The sequence below is a fragment of the Haliotis rufescens genome, unplaced genomic scaffold (assembly GCF_023055435.1).
Source record: "Haliotis rufescens isolate VD_foot unplaced genomic scaffold, xgHalRufe1.0.p SCAF_13, whole genome shotgun sequence".
NCBI lineage: Eukaryota > Metazoa > Mollusca > Gastropoda > Lepetellida > Haliotidae > Haliotis > Haliotis rufescens.
The window spans coordinates 12,855,745-12,879,901 of NW_025963813.1; the positions used below are offsets into that span (position 1 = coordinate 12,855,745).

Consider the following 24,157-nt stretch of genomic DNA (forward strand, 5'->3'; position numbering starts at 1 on the left):
CAAGAAAGAATTCGTAAATAAGACAGTTAAAAAATGACACCTGAGTCATGCCAGTTGTCTATTTCAAAATAAACACATTCACACAGTGTTCAATTCTTGACGTGTCATGGGAAACGCAACAGCCTGCGTACCTGGAGGGCACAGTTCATAGGTATAAACTGTATAAGTTATACTGTATAAGTACCTTCCACCTTGCCTGGCTTTGTGAAACAGCTGACAGGGTTGATCATGCGGGACCAAGATCTTTTTATAATCCACATGTAATGTACACAAAGGTACATACATTTCAGTGACAAGCTGAACATGTCTTTATACTCATGTAGATATCTGATCTCCTGCAATGCATGGCCAGACAGCAGAGAAACTATTTGATAAAAATCTTTTAAATATCCTCACAATGTTCCATACAGTTCTGTGACAAGTGACATTTTAATAATTATATTGTATATATGTCTTCTATTGCATGGCCTGATGGCAGAGAAAATATATCGTTCATTGAAATCTGTTTCGTGTACATTGCTGTAAGTGTTGATCTCACATGAGGTCACCGTATTGGAGGTGTGGTTGACACAGAAATGGTTCAACTGTCACATGTTTTGCCTCCACTTATTGAGAGTGTTTACTGTTTACTATAAATCTAAAATGTGACAGGTTTAATGAGCCTTGGGCTGTATTCATCACAATTTAAAAAAAAAAAAGCAGTTATGTTGAATCAGTTAGCACATTGTCGTAATGCTATTTTTCAAATGTATTCATATTTTGTAATAAAATCAGTTTTGGGTATTGTACAAATCATTCAAATATCCATTTCAAGTTCACGCCATGACACCAAACATTTTCTGATGAAATGGATAAGAATAATCATCAGAAAATGATACAATGTTGAAAATGCTCTTGTATATTTTTACCTTTCAATTGTGTGATGTTTTACCTTAGAGTTATGTTTTTTTCAACCAAAATAATGTCAAAATCAATACATCCTTTTGTTAAGTATTTCTAACAAAAACCATCATGTTTTGAGAGACTGAAAATGATTTATCAAACTATCAAATAATAACATTATCACTTTATAACTAACTTACTGAATATGTTTTTGTTCACTAAAACACCTGTTTAGTTAGAAGCCTCTATGGAAATTGTATCAATAAGCTGTCGTCAGGAAACTTCAACATTCTACATATCATCTTGACAAGGAAGTAAACATATCTTGATTTTTAGGCTCAGGGTGAATTCTTTCCTTGAGGAAAGGACATGTCATACAATTGACATGATAACTACATGATAACATTATTTATTTTAAGAAGGTCTTTAGTTGACCAAACAAAGTTATCTCTGTTGGTTTTGAAACCATGAGCAATTTCAATGTGCAAGTAGGGGAAAAGCCATTTTGCATAATATAGAATTATCACTGAAATAATACAAAGCCATGACATCTTAGAAATCGTTTACAATGACATGTATTATATACAATACCAACTATGTTTTCAGTTTTGAAAGTACTATACAGGTTGTTATACACATTTTCTACACCCTAAAGTTTGAAACATTGTTAAACTTTGAAAATACTTGCCTCCACTGCTGTATGTAGGCATGTCTGATGTGTGGTGAATATGTCAAGTGCTATAAACATAATATAACCTCTCTGGCTGTCAATCATGCTGTTCAATAATCAATGTCCCTTATGACACATTGGCTGTTGAACACTGTTATAACAACACATTGATAATGACACCTTGGGTGTTGAAGGCTGGTAAAACAACAGCCCCCAGTCCTGAAGGCTGTTAATTAAGTACAAACAACAACAGTGATTGTTGTTTGTATTGAAAAAGAATTATAGTTATTGTCTTGAAATGGAAGTCTTAATGAAATTAGATTTGGACATACATGAACTAATGTCATTGACAAAATCAATAGCATTGATTGACAGCGTAACTGAATACATTTCAGTCATTCCTTCAGAAATGAATACATGAATTTTGGATTTACCTGGAACTACTTAGCATATATCCACAGCAGTGTGAACCTGACAAGGGCGAGGGAGACAACTTTCCCCACCAGCTGTCACAGACCAGGCAAACTGTGTGTGTGTGTGTCGTGGCCCAGTCACTTGTAATCATCACGTGGGTATGACTAGCGCGCTATGACAGCCTACCTGTTAAATCAGCAACTGCCTACCTGTGAAATTGATGTCTGGTGAACGACAGACAATTTCTTACCTGGCTTTCGTTATCGGTGTTTGATAGGAAGCTGACAATACTGCAATTGATTACACCTGATAGGTGTCCTGGTTTAATTCATAACCTGAGACAGGTGACAGTTGGATGTCGTCATTGAAATGGACAACTAATTGATTAGCCAGAAGGTGTCATGATCATTATGGGGAATTTGATAATTGTTTGATGATATAATCAAATAAAATACCATCATGACTTTACCTAGAGAATGGTTTGTTTGGTTGAGCCCGGGCAAGTATTCTTGTTATTTTTGATAATGGTTTGATGATATAATCCAAATAGAATACCATCATGACTTATCAGTCGAGGATGGTTTGTTTGGTTGAGCCCAGGAAAATATTCTTGTTATTTTTGATAATGGTTTGATGATATAATCAAATAGAATACCATCATGACTTATCAGTCGAGGATGGTTTGTTTGGATGAGCCCAGGAAAATATTCTTGTTATTTTTGATACATTTGTGAAGTGAAACATCACAAACGCTCACCTTCTATTTTGATCTATTTTTCCATATTAATTAGTCACCTGGAGACACAAGAACATCCTGTGTACATAGCCCGTAGCTACCTGATACCAGTGCTTGACAAATACCATGCATTGCCCTCAGCATTGTGAATTGTGCAACTTGACCTTAGGGCGAGTAATCCTAACTCCAGGCCGAGATTATCCCCCAATGAAAAGCTCAGATGTTGGGTTAGGTGATATACAAGAGATATCCCTGTGCTGCTGTGTGACCAGACAGGGTGAGTGAGTGAGTTCGGTTTAACGCCGCTTTTAACAGTATTCCAGTTATATCGCGGCGTGTCAGCTTAATGTGGGAGGAAAGCCCGAAGTGATGCAGGTCTCAGACGTTTACCACTTCGGTGAAACCCACGAGCACGGGTATGGTGCTGACAAACCTAGAAACATAATTGGGGCGAACCGGGTTTCGAACCCACAATCATAGGTTTCTGGCGTGCCCAAGGGACGCAACTCTGCACAGCGAATCGCGGCGCCTTAGACGACTGGGACAGCCGGGCCCCCGTGACCAGACAGGAACTGTGATATATGGACTTGTGTGGCTGGGATGCAGGGGAGGAGTGATTGGTGGTTATATCACCCAGCTGTCTCATACTAAGAGACATTCAAAGATGGTACTTGTTCTTACCCTGCCTGGTGCTTGGCATTATGGGATAAAAAATGGACTGGTTGGTTCGGAGTCAGTGTACTGTGTCTGAGTGGGCTATCCATGTGAAACTGTGGTGTCCGGAATAGTACAAGCAACCACACCCAGGTGCTATACATGTTGCTATGAAAGTGAAATAAACGTCCCCTCACTCTTGTATCCCCAATGCACCTCACCCTTCAAAGCCCATTGCACCTCCCACCTCACCCTTAAAGCCCATTGCACCTCCCACCTCACCCTTAAAGCCCATTGCACCTCCCACCTCACCCTTCAAAGCCCATTGCACCTCCCACCTCACCCTTAAAGCTCCATTTCACCTCCCACCTCACCCTTAAAGCCCATTGCACCTCAAACCTCACCCTTAAAGCCCATTGCACATCAAACCTCACCCTTAAAGCCCATTGCACCTCCCACCTGATCCTTAAAACTCCATTTCACCTCCCACCTCACCCTTATAGCCCATTTCACCTCCCACCTCACCCTTATAGCCCATTGCACCTCCCACCTCACCCTTAAAGCCCATTGCACCTCCCACCTCACCCTTAAAGCTCCATTTCACCAAACCATTCTAGCCCATTTCACCTCACCCTTCTGGCCCCGTTTCACCTCTCACCTCACCTTTCAAAGCCCACGGCACTTCCTACCTCACCCTTAAAGCTCCATCTCACCTCACCCTTCTAGCCCCATTTTACCTCACCCTTCTAGCCCAATCTCATCTCACCATTCTAGCCCATAAGATTTCAGATTTATGGCAATCGTATCGATGCTGTTTACTTATCAGTGCTACTTCAAAGTTTCACCAGTGATTAACATATTACCTAAGTGAATGATTAATTACATCACAAGTATGAAGCACACTTATCAATATAGCATGCTTGTAATTAGCATCTGAGCTGTCACACCTGTATATTACTGTTGATTAAAATAAATAGTGTACCTGTGTGCACCGTCACTGTCCTCGAGCATGTTGTGTTAAACCTGTAATTAGAATCTAACCAGAGTGGTCAAGATTGACGAATCACCTCTGTTCAACATCAATATATCGGAGCATGTTGTGTTTCACCTGTAATTAGCAGCTTACCTGAGTGGTCAGGATTAGCCATTCACCTCTGTTTAACATCAATATATTGGAGCATGTAATTAATAATCTTACATGGTTGTTGAGATAAATATTATCCTACAAACATTTTGGATCATGTGGTTTTACACCTGTAATTGGTCCATGCAGATCCGGGTTAGAATAGGTCTTCAGCAACCCACGCTTGTCGTAAGAGGCAACTAAAGAGATCGGGTGGTCAGGCTCTCTGACTTGGTTGATGCATGTCATTGATCCCAATTGATCGGATCGATGCTCATGTTGTCAATCACTGGATTGTCTGGTCCAGACTCGTTTATTTACAAACTGCCGTCATATAGCTGGAATATTGCTGGGTGCAGTGTTAAACAACAAACAAAACAAAAACACCTGTAATTAGCATCTTACCTGTGTGGTCCAGATTAATCAATGCCTGCACACAACTTGCACCACACAATGGATTTGCTTAGAACTTCGTCATAGCAATCATGGAGATTACATATACCGTATTCGACGTAATAAGCGCCCACGGCGATATTTGCTAATATATGGGCGAGTGAACAATCCCAATTAGCACCCCTTCTGATTGATCAATGTACACTTATTTATTCGTGTTTAATACGCACTCGCGTGTTATAAGCACCCTTAATTATGGGCAATTAAATTCTGGAAAAAATATCTGTCGTGTATAATACGCAGAAACTTTTCTTTTGTATCATTTCAGGCTGTCAGCATAAACCATGAAATTTACGATCTTTTAACTCTGATTTCTTTCTCACCAAAATTATATTCTTTGTCACCAATTCTTTCTCACCAAAATTATATTCTAATAAGAGTCCCCTATTTCTAATTTTGAGAGCGCCCTGGGCGCTTATTACCTCAAATACGGTAATTTGAAAAAAAAATTAAATACCATCTCGGTCTCTGCCTCTGTACAATGTAGTCTCTGTACAGCCCAACATGACAGTATTGTCATGATGTATGTTATAACTAAAAATTCCCACGATTTTTTTGATGAGTAAATATTCCCATGATTCTCACATCGTATAAAGAGACAGTCTATTCTGTGAGCCATTTACCTGCCTTGCTCGATGAAGTGGAATAATTACTTGAAATTTCGTCTGTATTAACATGTTCAGTGAACACAGGGATGAGAGAAGATGACAAGTAGGTAGTTTTGTGTGATGGAATGATGACAGGGAGGAGGACTGTCTTGTCTGTCTCCGTGCAGTGAAACTGACACGTCACACCTGTAACGATATAAGCACCTGTCACCTAATCCTAGCATGTCATTTTCCTGAAGGGGTATTCTCTGATGAAACAATTGATTTTATGAAGAAAACAAGCTAATCCTATCATTCCACTTAAAACCACCTGTCCTCGTTAACAAGGTCTACGCCTGTCACCTACGCCAAATCCATCGATCACAAGCGGATTCAAAAGGGATCCTCTTGTGCAGAACCTTTTAAAAACATCTATACACTGGTTTGGAAAATTTATTCCCCCAATAAATAATACATAAATTGGATCATTCTTAAATTTGTATTTCACCTGTAGCAAAATACTTGTTTGCAAATTTGTTGCTCTTTTGTTTGTACCAACACTGTGCTGTCTTCATCATACCAAAAGACATTAAAAGACATTACTTGTTGTTACCCTGCCTGGTGCTCCGCATTAAGGGTGAGTGAGTGAGTGAGTTTGGTTTAACGCCGCTTTTAACAGTATGCCGCTTTTAACAGTATTCCAGTTATATCGCAGCGTGTCAGCTAAATGTGGGAGGAAAGCCTAAAGTGATGCAGGTCTCAGACGTTTACCACTTTGGTGAAACCCACAAGCACGGTTATGGTGCTGACAAACCTAGAAACATAATCGGGGTGAACCGAGATTCGAACCCACAATCATAGGTTTCTGGCGTGCACAAGGGACGCAACTCTGCACAGCGAATCGCGGCGCCTTGGACAACTGAGCCACCTGTGCCCCCCGCATTAAGGGAATGGAGCACCAGGCAATAAGGAAATAAAAACAAGGACTGGTCAGCTCGGAGTCAGTATACTGTGTCTGAGTGAGGTATCCATGTTAAACTGCGGCATGGTGTCTCAATGGGCTAGCCCTAAAGCAGCAATAAAAAACAGCATAAGTCCAGACAAGTACAAGCCGCCACTCACACATATGCACGCGTGACACAGAGGTGAAATAATTTTAAACCCCATTTCACCTCACCTCACCTCCACTCAGTCAACTTTCCATGTGTTCCTAGATCTACCTGTCACTAACAAGATAAACACAGCTTCAGCTGAGATTCTGTGGCGCAAGTTTTATGCTCTTACCACTAGAGCAGCATTAAAAACCCCCAGTGATGTCATCCTATTGCTCTCTGGTCGGGTTAAATGTCATAAACAGGGACGCTGTAATGTCCCTGGGATTTTATATAATATCCCCGGGATTTTATAGGATATTCAAGTCATATATGCTATATAATGTGTTATAATATCCTATGGATTTTATATAATGTCCTGGGTATTTTATTTATACAGCTTAGGTTCAGATTGTAACATGTAATGAAATGTAAAATCAAATGACAAATATTTTCTTTATATTCCCGAGGATCGAACACACAACCTTCGTATCTGTAACCCAGTGAGTGTACCACAAGGCTACAGAGGCGCTGATAAATCACAATGTTTTTAGAATGTCCTTTTCAAGATCCGTATGCCAGCAACAGATATTTTACGCCCGTTTTCTAGTGTTCATGGAAAGTATGTTCGAAACATAAAAATGTTGATAAATGTTGTTTTAAGTTTCTTTTTTCGGTTCATAAGTTAGATAAAACACTTCCCCTCGGGTTGTTAGTGATATTTAAAACCTTTTCCCTCGGAAAATCCCTTGGGGCAAGCCCCTCGGGATGCGAGTTTTAAATATCATAACAACCCTCAGACGTGTTTTATCCTATACATAAAAAACAGCATAAGTCCAGACAAGTACAAGCCGAGATAAACACACCTTTAGCTGAGATTCTGTCGTGCAAGTTTTATGCTCTTACCACTTCTAAAATTTCCCAATTTTAGTAATTGCTTGAACCAGACTTTGATAATCAGGTTTTATGCAATCTACTGGTTGTATTTGACATTGACCTGACACTCACATGTCATACAACTCAGCACATAGTTCAAACCACTTTCACTAATCTCATATAATTATGATTATGTAATTTCATGTACATTAGTCTTGTTAATACATAATGTTGCGATTCAATAGATATCTCTCATAGGAAGTTTGGGTCAGGTACATAATACCATTCATGACAACTAACCCACCATCAAAGGGAATAACTACAGGCAGTAGACTGATGTTGGACATACTAGTTGGCAGCTGGACAAAATCATAATCTTAAAGTATATTCTGATTCAGTTATATTCCTTGGAACATGTACTCTTGATATGCAGAGAATCTCACCCGAGTATCTTTTGACATAAAATATATCACACATTGATAAACTTTAAAAACTCGGAGGCTAGTCTTGTGTGTAAAAAGTACAGCTAACGAGCTTTGGTGGCCTACTCGGGCAGTGGTGACTAATCATAACACAACAGGCTAATTTGCATATCACATGACCTGACTTTCTCTTGTAAACAAATACGCTTTTTCAGAAATCAGAATAGAACAGACTAATGCAAGTATTTGGGGGCACTTTACATATTGTTTTGCATAATTATATAGATATGCTTACAACTGCGCAGGGAGTTGCATCACAATACATATTTACACATCAAAGTGACCGTATCGCTAGCCCTCTGTATGGCTTCGATGAAGGCACGTGGAGCCGTACAATCATTCTATAACTTATGTTTATCTAGATATGTAGACTTGTCAAAAATGAAACGGATGAAAAACATGTGCAATATCATGACTGTGTAAGATGTGACAAATTGTCACATGGTGCTGGCCTGTGGCAGAGGTACTATGCTGGTCGCATGGAACTCTGGGTAGGAGAGTGCTTTGGTGGCAGAGAGATATGTGATGTCATTTGGCTCTGATGTCATGGTAACCAATAACATCTCAATGGTCTGCAAAGCATTGTGATGCAATATCTCCTAGTGATATGACTGCCTCCGTGGTCTAATGGTAGAGCGTCCGCCCGGAGAGCGGAAGGTCCAGGGTTCGATCCCCGCCTGCGTCATACCAAAAGACGTTAAAAGATGGTACTTGTTACCCTGTCTGGCGCTCGGCATTAGGGGCTAAAACAAGGACTGGTCAGCTCGGAGTCAGTATATACTGTGTCTGAGTGGGGTATTCATGTTAAACTGTGGCTTGGTATCTCAGTGAGCAAGCACTATAAATCGGAATCAGTCTGGACTAGTACAAGCAGCCACACACACACACACACACACACACGTGCATGCACGTCGCTATATAAGTGCAATAATCTTGGACGCGACGTTAAACCCCATTTCGCCTCACCTCACCTCCTAGTGATATCCTTGTGGAAGCCAGTTTGAGATGATAAATGTATACTCATTCAAGATACCGTATTCGACGTAATAAGCGCCCCGCTCTAATAAGCGCCCAGGGCGATATTCGCTAATAAATTGGCCAGTGAACAATCCTAATTAGCACCCCTTCCGATTGATCAATGTACACAAGACTTATATATTCGCCTAATATACGCACTCATCTGTTATATGCACACTTAATTTTGGGCAATTAAATTCTGGAAAAATTTATCTGTCATACATAAACATTTCAAGCTGTCAACATAAACCACGAAATTTACCTTTTAACTCTGTTTTTCTTCACTAAAATAATATTCTAATAAGAGCCCCTATCTCTAATTTTGAGAACGCCCAGGGCGCTTATTACGTCGAATACGGTATTTGTTTAAACTGTACCATTATGCAGTGTGGGTAATGATGTCCTGATACTTCACTTAATTGTTATATACAGCTGACTGCACCAAACATATCACTGCAGTGATATCTACCTGTCACTCACTGACCACGCAAGGACAACTCACCTGACATATGGTCCCAAACAGCTGACTTCCATAATGGTTAGTCATGAGACTCGCTATACACGACTTGTATCCTGGCTGCTGCATTGCCAGGCTGACATCTACAGCCTATACCTCTCCGTCAATATCGCTATCCACATGACTCACCTGTGCCCTGTCGAAGTCATACATCAAAGACAGCTATGTGTGTCGCGGACAATCACATAGCCTGATCAATTGCAGTAAATTATCATCTTCTGTTACTGTCATTGATTTGGTCGTCTAATTTCCTGTCCAAATATCTGGACTTTCAACATAGCCCTTCAGTGACCCAGATTAATGTCTATGTAGATTTGACATGTCAAATCCCAATCTATACTAGATCTTGACACACTTAACCCATTAAATCATAACCGTAATAAATTTTAGCTGTAATAAAGTTTGGATGATATGCATAACGTGATGGAAATCTCTATTTAGACATGAACCGATATTTTTACAAAATAGGCCTTCAAAAAACCAGACTATGCAACATTATGAGTATGAATTTGTGCTAAATAATTAAAATTCATCCCTATGGAGTTGCAGGGCACATAAGTTCCTTATAGAATCAAATGATTGTTGTTTGAGCTAACTATAAACGGATTTGGTGGTTAAAATTTGTGACCTTATAAAGTGTTGCTCATACTATCAACCACTGGTTTGTCTGGTCCAGGCGAGACCTTTACAAGCTGTGATATTGCTGTCTGTTGTATACATCCACATTCCAACTCACCATCATATTTTCTCTTCCTGTTTTTTACAGAAAACAAATCCTTCCTGACAACTGACATTTTCTGTATAAATTCACACCTAAAATGACCTATATAGCCAATGATAAGCCTAAACCACTTAACGCCCACTTCTAATCAGATTAGTTGAGTAAGATCACGTGTGTTAAATACTGCGTGTGCTGAGTGCCGGGGACATGACACGCCTGCAATAAATAAATGTTCAACCTTCACAATCTTAATGAGTTGGCAAACAATAGAAATGGCAAAACACACACTTACGGTCAGTGGAGAATGGTCACACCCATCAGATATACATGTTCCACTTTCAGACATTATTGGGACATAAAAGCTATAACCCCCTGCTGAGAATATGAAATAGAACTCGTACATAACAAGCTGTTACACACAGGCGTTGTCCATTTTTATTTCATGTTTTCACATTATGATATCTGTTGTTAAGTTATTATTCATACTTTAACAGGTTTTATCGATTCAGTGATATAAAAAAAACCCAAAAAACCAAAACAATTAAAGGGTCAATCACACGGTTTATATTGTAATTAAAAAACTTCCAGTTGTCTGAGGGGCGGTCGGGTAGCCTAGTGGTTAAAGCGTTTGCTCGTTACGCCAAAGACCGGGATTCGATTCCCGATATGGGTACAATGTGTGAAGCCCATTTCTGGTGTCCCCCGCCGTGATATTGCTGGAATATTGCTAAAAGTGGCATACTCACTCACTCACTCCAGTTGACTGAAAAGCACCCTTTGGAGTCATATACAAAAATATATGCCATGTGACGACGTTTATTATATATGAAGCCAGCATTAAATGTTTCTGGGTGGAGGTGGGGTAGTTTCGTGGTTATAGTGTTTGCTCGTCTCACCAAGGACCTGGGTTCGATTCCCAATATGGGAACCATGTGTGAAGCCCATTTCTGGTGAGTATTGTGTGTGAGTATTGCTAAAAGCGGCATAAAATCTCGCTCACTCACAAATCTCCAAACCATGACAGGATCTTCTGATCATGGGTTTGAATCCAAATTCAACCCGATAATGATCCTTGGTTTGATATAAAAAAAACATATGTTTGTTGACTTCACCGAAATGATGTATGTGAAATACAGAAAGGAGCAAAGAGTATTACCATCATACATATCTCAGTATGAATAGCGGAGGGCACAGGTGGCCCACTCGTCTGAGGCGCCGCGATTTGCTGTGAAGAGTTGCGTCCCTTGGGCACGCCAGAAACCTATGATTGTGGGTTCGAATCCCGGTTCGCCCCAATTATGTTTCTAGGTTTGTCAGCACCATACCCGTGCTCGTGGGTTTCACCGAAGTGGTAAACATTTGAAACCTGCATCACTTCGGGCTTTCCTCCCACATTAAGCTGACACACCGCGATATAACTGGAATAATGTTAAAAGCGGCGTAAAACCCAACTCACTCACTCACTCAGTATGAATAGCCCAGTCCTTATTGTGAAGTCTGCTTAAGGTGAATGCTTCACTGTAAACCAAGCCAGTATTGATCCACATCATAATTGCTTGAAAGGCAAATAAATTCGATATGAAATGTCCATTGTAGATCCCAGCTGGTCAACTTGAACTGTACTACCTCAACACTTGCAGTTTTATCACACAATCGTCTACTGCTTCTGTATTCAACACTATTGACAAGCAAAGGCCCAGTCAGTGCTTGATGTCACTTGACGTACCTCGTAAATTTTGCTTTGCTTGAGTACACATGTATGGGGAAAATCAGTGTGAAATTCTTGCCAATGTTGGCTGAGAAAAAGATGTAGTTTAGGACAATGGGATAGAAACGGATACAGAAACTCTTTCATTGCCATGTAGGTTCTCTCCGTAGAGAAGCTAATCATGTGAGAGTAATGAGACTATATATAATAGCGCCAGAGTGATTCGGACATTCGGTTCCGCAGCTTATGGTAACAGAAGTAATTTCCTTTAATGTTTATAGACTGTGTGACCTTTTGGGAAAAAAGGTATTGTGTTTGTGTTAAATGTGTTTCATTAGGAAGTGTTTGTGTACAAGGTATTGGAAATTACAATTCAATTTAGGATGTTATGCTGTGGTGGAATAATTTGTTTGGATTGGAGATGGTGGTTTAGATTTTCTGAAAATCAAGGTCATTAATTGACCAGATCCACTACACTGTTTTACCTAACTGAATAAGGTGAATCGCAGTAGACAGACTAGCATAAGTGATCCCTTGACAAAACAATCTTAGTGATATGATTGCCAAAAGAATTATTCACAAAACAAGACTATCTCTATCCAATACACACAACTGTCACTATCCCACAACTCAATACTGTCACCAATGTCTTTTCTGAAACACAAGACCGCCTCCGTGGTCTAATGGTACGAGCGTCCGACTGAAGAGCGGAAGGTGTGGGGTTCGATCCCCGACCGCGTCACACCAAAAGACGTTAAAAGATGGTACTTGTTGTTACCCTGTCTGGCGCTCGGCATTAAGGGGCTAAAACAAGGACTGGTTGGCTCGGAGTCAGTATACTGTGTCTGAGTGGGGTATTCATGTTAAACTGTGGCATGGTATCTCAGTGTGCTAGCACTATAAATCGGCATCAGTCCGGACTAGTACAAGCAGCCACACACCTACATGCACGTCGCTATATAAGTGCAATAATCTTGGACGCGACGTTAAACCCCATTTCACCTCACCTCACCTCTGAAACACAATACTATCACAACACACAAGACCTACCAATTTCTGTGTCCTCTGAATATGCCATGGTGATTAGATGTCAATATTAATAATCCACTGTGAGAGCCTTCTATCCCTCCTCCGTCCTCTCACAGGACAGTCTTATGCCACGGACGTGTATGTGGCCATGTAAGCATGCTTGTCCTTTAACCTACATATCTACATTTGTCCACACATTCAAGTACTACTCGGGTAGGACAACGGTTTGTTGACAGATCTCTACAGATCCTGCTGTAGTCATTCTAATACAACACCCCAGGTCTTGACTTGAACATTTAGTAGCCCAGACAGCCTTTAAGTTAAACTGCTGACTAGACACATTTGATATGCCTGAGTTTTATAATGCATAAGGTATGTTAAGTGTTTAATGTTAATGGATATTGGTTTATAAAGGTGAATGTAAGGTGAAAAGTTCAAGTTTTATCAGTGAGACTTTGCTATGTTCGTCAAATATCACGCATGAAACTTATGGGTGATTTGTCTCATGATTGTATGTAGAAGCCAATTTCTATTTTCTTATTTCTTTCAAAGTTTGACAAAGTAATCAAAATAAGAACACATGAACCACAAAATATTCATTTGCATACAAATGGCTAATTGCAGTGAAAGTGTGATTAATCATGTTACCGTATTCGACGTAATAAGGGCCACGCTCAAATAAGCGCCCACTGCGATATTTGCTAATATATTGGCTAGTGAGCAAGACCAATTCGCACCCCTTCCGATTGATCAATGTACCCTAGATTTATTTATTTGCGTATAATACGCACTAATGAGTAATATTCACCCTTAATTATGGGCAATTAAATTCTGTAAAAATATATTTGTCGTGTTTAATACGCACAGACTTTTCTTTTGTATCATTCCAGGCTGTCAGCATAAACCACAATATTTACGACCTTTTGACTCTGTTTTTTTTCCTCATCAAAATAATATACTTATAAGAGCTTCCAGTTTCTAATTTTGAGAGCACTCTGGGTGCTTATTACGTCAAATACGGGAATTGGAAATTCAAGATGTCTGTCCACCAACAGCCATCTTGGCCTATTATTATAACATAGAAAGCCACATGGTGGTTATAATGTATACATATTCACTTGCTGCCATTTCTTCTTAAAGTAAAACAAGAAACAAATACATGTGTTTCATGTAGCACCTCCTTAACCTTGATTTATCTTTTAATTTTGTACAAATATATATTGCATGATGATTGTCAGGTTACCAGAAAATTAAGTATTATGTTTTGACTGAAAGCTTGGTAGCTCCCTAAATATCCTTGAACACTTATCTTGTCTTTTTCACCTGCAAATTCCACCCTCTGTCAGTCAGCATGATAAATACGGTATCAGTTATCCAAATTAGAACGTGCGTGATAAGGACATAATATCCCCATCTTTGTTATCAGATTATGTACACTGTAGGTATTTACAATGTTTACTTGAACCGCTAATCTGCTCAGTTGCTGATAAAACGTGACGACACAGTGGAATAATTATAGGTCTTTCAAATAAATCCCCATCTCCTGGATGATTAAACAGTGCCAGTACACTTAACATCTCTGTATGTTAAGCTGAAGATAAGACTTGTATGGTTAAGTGATAAGCCGATGTGTAACACCAGGTTCAAATGTAATTGATTGAAATGTTGCACCCATCAATAACCAGAATTCTCATGACGTTCAGTAATTTGAATGAGTTAGTGAGTGAATGGGCTTCAACACCTTGGTTATGTCATAGCTATATCGCTTTATTCTGTAGCATCAGCAATATAAAAGTTATATCACTGCAACCAGTTTAGTCAGCAATATTACAGTATATAACAGCAACCAGTTTAGTCAGCAATATTAAAGTTATATCACAGCAACCTGTACAGTCAGCAATATTACAGTATATAACAGCAACCACTTTAGTCAGCAATATTACAGTATATAACAGCAACCAGTTTAGTCAGCAATATTATATTATATAACAGCAACCAGTTTAGTCTGCAATATTACAGTATACGACAGCAACCTGTATAGTCCGCAATATAACAGTATATAACAGCAACCAGTTTAGTCAGCAATATTACAGTATATAACAGCAACCAGTTTAGTCAGCAATATTACAGTATATAACAGCAACCAGTTTAGTCAGCAATATTACAGTATATATAACAGCAACCTGTATAGTACGCAATATTACAGTATATAACAGCAACCTGCATTGTCTGCAATATTAAAGTTATATCACAGCAACCTGTACAGTCATTTTGGCCATCTAATCTCCATTTAGTTATTTGTTAAGAATGGAATACAGGAATCTCCTGAAATTTGACATCTTGGCCACATTACATGCCTACATCACCTTTCATCAGTTATTTGAAGCTCAATTCCCACAGATATCACAGTGATCAGTGTGAGTCGTGGGCAAGGTGCTGACCCAGAGCTCCAGATAAGCTTTTGGTGTTGTGGGTATTTTACCCATGCATTTTAAAATCATTGGGTATCAGTAATTCTATCTGGGTATTCAAATTTCTGTTACCCACTAGTTTTTACACATGTGGGTATTTAAGTTAAATATTGAAAAACTCTAATCATCTAGTCCCTGCAAACTGGTGTTGTGTGGGTTTGAGAGCTTTATAGGACTCAAAAATACCATGATACTTCCACAAGAAAGTGTGATAGCAAATGATCATGATGTAACTGTCATCGTGGAGTTTGGCAAGGTTGACGGAATGTCTGTTTATAATTTCAAAATAAGTTGTTGATTTGCTAATCGAATACGCAGGTTTACTTCACAATATTTGATGATACGCACAAGTTTTATTTTTGTAGCGTATCTGTAATGTTCGTTGCGTATCTGTTACGCTTGGATTTTATTTTACTGCGTATTTCTGCATTTCTGATGCGTATTTTACGCAGATACGCAGCTTATCTGGAGCTCTGTGACCTGACTCTGCGTCCTGGCATCGTGAGCCGGTGTTGACTTGTTACATTTGGCGTTTTAGCTTGAATTGAGTGGTGAGTTGAGCTGGCATGGTGGGCTTGGAGCCCTCATCAAGAGACAGCCTATTTGTCCAGAGGTGTTACTCCTCGACTGTAAATACCAACTCGGGGAATCTTTAACACACTAAAGCAGAGTTAATCCTTGTCAATCAGAACATGTATTTACCTTGAGCAAAGCATCAACAGATGTGATTGTTTAGTTTTTTGTCAAAAACAATTTGCCCCTCTCCATGAAATGTTGCAGGAGCATTATATAGGAATGTGAGGACTGACTTAGACGGACATCCTACTTTTTAAAATCTTGAACAGCTTTTTGACAAAAACTTAAACATGGCCTTCTTGAAAGAGAAACTGTTATAATGACTTTGTTTTATTATTTATTAATTTGTATTGTAAATAACATCTTACAGTAAAATATGTCAACAGGTAGAAATACTTTTACATTATTGTTGTCTTTATGAGAAAGTTTTTCGTTCAGTGAACATTGCTTCACTTAGTGAAAGGTGTGGGTGAAAAAATCTGAAAGTGAGCTTCAGAACCTTCACTAATATTAACACACACTTGCATAATACTCTTTGATCACATGATTATTCTGAAAGCCAATCAGATCAATTCCAGTGAGCGAAGAGATCCGATTTGTCTCGTAACACAAAGTCTCCCACAGATGTCCTTGCAGGGTATTAACACTGGTTAGGGAGCTTGCATCAAGGAAGCTTGGTTCTCTTAAGGAACAAATCTGCTTGTCATTGTGACTAATATTGCCTGGAGGAACGATTACAGGGATATTTTTACAAGGTTTAAGCTGAAAATGAGGACAGTTGGCCCGTTGAACCGTTTTCATGGCCATTGATAAATGACTGCTGGCTACTTGTTATTTCAGTTTCAGATTTTAATAATAGAGTAAATATCTGATTTTATGTTTCTTATGTCATGAATGTAATTGATAATTGATTGAAATAATAACGTAACCCTTTAATAAAATCTGTACCCACGATTGGATATAATCTCGAAATTAATCCTGATGATACACTTGGTCCTGTAAGGTCTGGTATGACAGGGTTCACTTTACACTGACGGTAGAACAAATCAGGATATATGTACAATGATTGTGACTATTTATATGATGTACCGTATTCGACGTAATAAGCGCCCAGGGCGCTCTCAAAATAAGAAATAGGGGGCTCTTATTAGAATATTATTTTAGTGAAAACAAACGAGTTTAAAGATAAATTTTGTGGTTTATGCTGACAGCCTGAAATGTTTATGTACGACAGATATATTTTTCCAGAATTGAATTGCCCATAATTAAGGGTGCATATAACACATGGGTGCGTATTATACACGGAATAAGTCTTGTGTACATTGATCAATCCGAAGGGGTGCTAATTAGGATTGTTCACTGGCCAATATATTAGCAAATATCACCGTGGGCGCTTATTAGAGCGGGGCGCTTATTACGTCGAATACGGTATATCCTATGACATAAAACTTTTAATTGTTTTTCTTGCTTAGTGTAGCTTTTTTTCTAAAATAAACTATATAAAAGTATATTTCTGAAACATCATGAACAGAAAAAGCTGACAAAATAAACAATCTCAAATTCTATTGAAAAACAACAGCAATTACAGAATTGTTTGTTGTTGATATCAGTCCCGATGACTTAGCTAGAATCCTGGGTTCGAAACTGAGCACTGAACCTTTAACAAATAAAATCTCTGATTTAGAAGTTGGAAGGACATGACAACAAAAAAGTTGCTATCCATAAACGTTTCACGTCTTCATGAACCTTAGATAAATCAAAAAAATGTTTTTGTATCAAATTCTATTGAAATTTGCAATAAAAAACCTAACCATCATTCTTTCTTTCCAAAATTATACACGATAAAACATGATTTCTATTTTGATAACGCATTACAAAGCCCAAAAAACATTTCTCCAGAGATCCCATTAATTTGACACATTTAGTGCACTCACATGCAATACCATCTAAGCTTTGTTGGTGGTCTGAAATATATGTGAACTATACGCAACATAAACGTGAATCCAACATATCCCAGGTGTCATGTGACTGGTTGTTGTAAGAGGTACTTGCAATGATGGCATCACATATCTGCAACTATCTCCCCATGAAGATGTAGACTTATCGCAGTATGTTTCAAGTGAGAGGAATTCACTTCCAAACTGCAAGTTGAGTTGTTGACGTTCAAAGGTCTGTCAGCAGTTTCTTTAGCATCAAAGCCATTTAAAGATTACAGATTCCCTGATTCATCCAACTGTCCTACAACTTGGAGTGGATGTTTTTGAGTTATTTCTTTATGCTTGTGCTCACAGAGTGAAGTCTTGGATACTGCATAAACATTATTATATACTACTCAAAATATGTAAAGAATAATCAAGTTTTCTAATGACCCAAGATTTCCCATAAAGGGAAAAGTTGGTTTGGTTGGTTTGTTGTTTAACGCCGCACTCAGCAATATTCCAGCTATATGACGGTGTTCTGTAAATAATCGAGTCTGGGCCAGACAATCCAGTGATTAATATCATGAGCATCAATTTACGATGGGATCGATGACATGCATCAACCAAGTCAGCAATCCTGACCCCCCGATCCCGTTAGTCGCCTCTTACGACAAGCAAAGGGGAAGGGCAGGTCAATAGTTAGTGTGATAACTAATTACATGCAAAGTCTGGGTTTGATTCTGAGGATGGTTTCTTTGTCTCAAGCACAGTCTTACAGTTAGGACATGAAAGAATTAGTGCAGGGGTGAATTAAAGGAGACATAAAGGGACGGGTGTTCAGGGGATTAAGATCAAGGAAGGAAGGAATCTGAAAGGAATAAAAAAGAAGAAGGAAGGAATGAGGGAGGATGGATAAGATGAATAAGGAGAGAATTTGAATGAGTAAAAGAATGTGTAACTGACTGGAGTCATCTATTGCATCGGGGCGGTTGGGTAGCCTAGTGGCTAAAGCGTTCGCTCGTCACGCCGAAGACCCGGGTTCGATTCCCGACATGGGTTCAAAGTGTGAAGCCCATTTCTGGTGTCCCCCGCCGTGATATTGCTGGAATATTGCTAAAAGCGGCATAAAACCATACTCACTCACTCACTCACTCATCTATTGCATCCTACAACATAGTGTGCACAGAGATGGTGTAGCGCTGATGTTTAAGGGTTGTGGGGTAACCTAGTTGTTAAAGTACCATATTTTTCTTGTGTATAGTGCGCATCCCCCTCTAGCGGATTCAGTATTTTGGAAAAAGATTTTTTAGAATATTATGCACAGAAGAAAATTATGCCGCACCCCTTCACCGATTTCCTATAAACGAACGGGTGATAAGAAACTTGGTCAGTACAAATTTGAGATAAAAAATCACCAGACATGTTGATTTACCGTTTAAATTGTATTTTTTGTTCTGCTAGGCATTGTTTAACATCCAGGGATTAAGATTACCTTGTGTATTTTCTCGTAAACTAAGCAGGAAACAGCAATCAGCTGTACACACATTTTCTTGGAATCTACCAGTGATTCGGTTAAAACTTACCCAATGATGTAACTTTACAGGATTTTGATGCAAGGATCAGGAATTTTTTTATCTGAAACTATTTTTTTATCAGGAATAATATATTCCAATATCTTGTTATTTTAGTTGCTTTAACGATGCTGAGTTCGATACCCTAAGTGGTACAATGTGCGAAGACCGTTCATGGTGTCCCATGTAGTTATATGTTTGGGATATTGCTAAAAGGGTCGTAAATAATACTCATCCCCAAGTTTGAACCTGGGACAGACAAACCCTGCATGACAGCACAAGCTTCATCCCACATGAGGGGCGGTCGGGTAACCTAGTGGTTAAAGCGTTCGCTCGTCACGCCGAAGACCCGGGTTCGTTTCCCGACATGGGTACAATGTGTGAAGCCCATTTCTGGTGTCCCCCTCCGTGATATTACTGGAATATTGCTAAAAGCCGGGTAAAACCATACTCACTCGCTCATCCCACATCACAAGATCAATCACACATGATGCCCCCATCTGTGTGAAACTAAGCACATTTTCTCAAACAAAGCATAACATAAACACCCCATGTCTTCAGCAACCCATTCTTGTTGTAAAAGATGACTAACGGGATCAGTTGGTCAGACTCGCATGTCATTGTGTCCCAATTGTGAACATCAATGCCCTTGGTCCAGACTTAATTATTTACAGATGACCATCATATAGCTGTAATATTACTGAGTGTTAAGCACTAAACAAACAAAAAAACATAAACAATTATTTCAATCATTCAAGACCTCCTCCGTGGTCAAGTGGTAGAGCATCCGCCCGGAGAGTAGAAGGTCCGGGGTTTGATCCCCGGCTGTGTCATACCAAAAGATGTTAAAAGATGGTACTTGTTGTTACCCTGTCTGGTGCTCGGCATTAAGGGTCCAAAACTGGTCGGCTCGGAGTCCGTATACTGTGTCTGAGTGTTGGTATTCATGTTAAAAACTGCAGCATCAGTCCGGACTAGTACAAGCAGCCACACACACACACACACACACGTGCATGCACATGGCTATATGAGTGCAATAATATTGGACGCGACGTTAAACCCCATTTCACCTCACCTCACCTCAATTATTCAACTCGAAGCGGTAAAACTATCAATCCATTTTTCATGAAAGTTGTAAGTTGTTAAAAAATTGTGCTGCCTAAGCATATAGAAATATTGAGCCTTTGGTAGTGCTGAGCTGAAGCCACACCAGCTGGAGTCAGATCCATATGGCGTTTACATTAATACTGTAATTCAAAAACTTGTAAGATAACTGGGAAGCCATGTCAGTCTGAGGGAAAGTGCATACATCAAAATTGTCACTTTAAAGGGATTGTGGTGGGATATATAGCTACCAGGCTGAGATACTTGATACTAATTGGTTAATTGAAGCTTTGATGAGGACTACCCTAGATAGGAGGTATCGCTTCAGTGATAAGGTATAATATTCAGTTTTGGTGTTTATGGTTCGAAAGTGATATAAGGGACCACCAATGGTTCCACCGATTCAAAAAGATAGCTGTGATCATTTTTTTTAAAAGATGTATTTGCTATATAGATAAATTCACAAATTCAAAAATCTGGCAGACTTTCAAAACTGATGGCTCGTTTATTCAAATAGGGTGTTACTGTTTAACTTTGTGGTCATAAATTCCACTTAGATTCTGATTTCTTAAATGATAGGAGATTAGTTCGAGGTGGAATGAATTACAAATCTTGTCTAGTCTCCCACCTTTTATGATGTCGTGTTTCTTTTTATCCACACTTGTGAAGGTTATTGAAGACGAGTGTTAGAAATTTATAATTTACTGAATGTGATGAAATGGTTTGGCAGCTCAAATCGTGTTCTATGACCAAGTCGACAGCCATCTACAACCCTTCCCATTTCATAAGTGAGTGAGAGATAAGTTTGGTTTTACGCCACTTTTAGCAATATTCCAGCAATATCACGGCGGGGGACACCAGAAATGGGCTTCACACATTGTACCCATGTCGGGAATCGAACCCGGGTCTTCGGCGTGACGAGCCAACGCTTTAACCACTAGGCTACCCGACCGCCCCCCATTTCATAAGAGTTAGGGGCGGTGGGATAGCCAAGTTGTTAAAGCGTTCGCTTGTTATGCCGTAGGCCCAGGTGACCCGTGCAGATTCCGGGGTAGAATAGGTCTTCAGCAACCCATACTTGCCGTAATACGCAACTATGCTTGTCGTAAAAGGCGACTAATGGGATCGGGTGGTCAGGCTCGCTGACTTCGTTGATACATGTCATCGATCCCAAATGCGTTGATCGATGCTCATGATATCAATCACTGGTTTGTCTGGTCCAGACTCGATTATTTACAGACCGCCATCATATAGCTGTAATATTGCTGAGTGCGGTGTTAAACAACAAACCAACTAACCAACCAACGTAGGCCCAGGTTAATTCCCAACTTGTGCAATTAAGTCCCTAAATCAGATTATTTTCCCTTCCTCCTAACCCTTACTGTAATGCTTTAGCCCTCAATAAAGCAAGTCTAGATTTTTCCCAGGTTCAGGTTGTCAATCTCCCATCATATTGGGGCTCCTTTTCAATTTATATTTAGTTGCTATAGTCTAGAGTACAATTTGTGAAGCCCATTTCTGGTGTCCCCTGGGGCGGTCGGGTAGCCTAGTGGTTAAAGAGTCCGCTTGTCACGCCAAAGACCCGGGTTCGATTCCCGACATGGGTACAATGTGTGAAGCCCATTTCTGGTGTCCCCCGCCATGATATTGCTGGAATATTGCTAAAAGCGGCGTAAAACCATACTCACTCACTCACTCTGGTGTCCCCTGCCGTTTCATTGATGGAATATTGCTAAAAATAGCGTAAAAAACAAAATTACTCATAACCATAAAACTGGATTAGATTGTTGGTTTAAGGGGCAACTTAATGGATCCGGTGGTCAAACTTTGTGAATTTGTTGGTTGTCTGTCATCGTACCCTGTGGGAGTGGATCATAATGCTCATGATATGAATCACTGGTTTGCCTGGCCCAGACTTGTATTATTTGTGGACGACCATCTAATATAGCCGGAATATAGCTCAGTGCAGTATTACACAACAACCATAACAGTTCCGGATGTGTATCTGATGCCAGACAATAAAATTACCGTATTCAACGTAATAAGTGCCCACGGCGATATTTGCTAATATATTGGCTAGTGAACAATCCCAATAAGCACCCCTTCCGAATGATCAATGTACAGAAGACTTATTTATTTGTGTATAATACGGGTGTTTTATGCATCCTCAATTATTGGAAATTAAATTCTGGAAAAATATATCTGTTGTATATAAACATTTCAGGCTGTCAGCATAAACCACGAAATTTATGATCTTTCAACTCTGTCCTTTTTCACCAAAATAATATTCTAAGAAGAGCCTCCTATTCCTAATTCTGAGAGCGCCCTGGGTGCTTATTATGTCAAATATGGGTACGCACAATTTCTTTTGACATACAGCAATTATACTTCCATTTACATCTCCATTTCAAAAGCTCAAAGAATGGCCGCTCACTTGCTGATTTAACCTTGAGCAATATTCACTCATTCACTTAAACTCTCGTTATTACTGGGATTCAGGGCCCACTTGCTCGAAACGACTTTAGCGCTATGACTATCGTAAGCCTATGTTAAAGTATGGGAGTTACGATCATCTTAGCGCTGAGATCGCTTTGTGCGAGTGGGCCCTGATCACACTAATAGGTCAAAAACACACTTGCACAAAACAATCTTAGTGCTAAGACTATAGTAAGCCTATGTTAAAGTATCAGAGTTACGATCATCTTAGCGCTGAGATCGCTTTGTGCGAGTGGGCCCTGATTACTAATAGGTCAAAAACACACTTGCACAAAACGATCTGTGCTAAGACTATAGTAAGCCTATGTTAAAGTATCAGAGTTACGATCATCTTAGCGCTAAGATTGCTTTGTGCAAGTGGGCCCTGATCACTAATAGGTCAAAAACACATTTGCACAAAACGATCTTAGCCGTATGACTATCGTAAGCCTATGTTAAAGTATGGGAGTTACGATCATCTTAGCGCTAAGATTGCTTTGTGCAAGTGAGCCCTGATCACTAATAGGTCAAAAACATAGTGTGTCCAGCATCAATTGTACACCGCCACTCAGTGTAACCTCTGACAAGCAGTCTCATTAGTCTGACTGTTTGCACATTTACACAAGTCAAAGAGGGTGTCCTATGAAGCTTGTAATTGCTTACAAATGTCAGTTTTGAATAACAGTCAAATAGCAGCTGGGCCTTGTTGATGTCAATTACAATCTTAATTTGTCCACAACTTACAGCAGCTGATCCCCTGCAGTGGAGGGTAGGGGTATGGTTGAAGGGAGACAACTCTGTACCAAACAATACCTTGACAGAGGTGTGTCTATTATCATCCAAAATCCAGGGAGTATTAGTAACACTTCGATTTCCTATGGCCGTTCTTTAGACTGATCACTACTAGTACAGTATTAGTACAGTGACACTTTATTAGTAATATTAATACAGATACTTTTAGACCAGTGAAGATCCGGGGTAGAATAGGTCTTCAGCAACCCATGCTTGACATAAGAGGCGACTATGCTTGTCGTAAAAGGCGACTAACAGGGTCAGGTGGTCAGGCTCGCTGAGTTCGTTG

At 39.5% G+C, this 24,157-nt stretch overlaps 2 protein-coding genes across 11 annotated transcripts in view; one reads left to right on the forward strand and one right to left on the reverse strand.

Annotated features, from left to right (window-relative positions):
* The window catches only part of LOC124139127 (ATP-dependent translocase ABCB1-like), a 176,530-nt gene that overhangs the window by 78,772 nt on the left and 73,601 nt on the right, over window positions 1-24,157 (forward strand). The gene's annotated exons all lie outside the window — the stretch shown is intronic.
* Window positions 1-24,157, reverse strand: part of LOC124139128 — a 79,671-nt gene that overhangs the window by 10,936 nt on the left and 44,578 nt on the right. The window contains exon 1 of one of the 6 annotated variants that reach the window (XM_046506158.2): window positions 12,982-13,094. The exons of 2 other annotated variants lie outside the window; for them this stretch is intronic. In XM_046506158.2, coding sequence (XP_046362114.1) covers window positions 12,982-13,009 — 28 coding nt within the window. In that variant the 5' untranslated portion in view covers window positions 13,010-13,094. Of the gene's footprint in view, window positions 1-1,986; window positions 2,122-9,487; window positions 9,576-9,631; window positions 9,791-12,981; window positions 13,095-24,157 lie in introns of those variants that run through there. 3 more of the 6 variants (XM_048394204.1, XM_046506160.2, XM_046506159.2) reach the window with 3 other exon arrangements.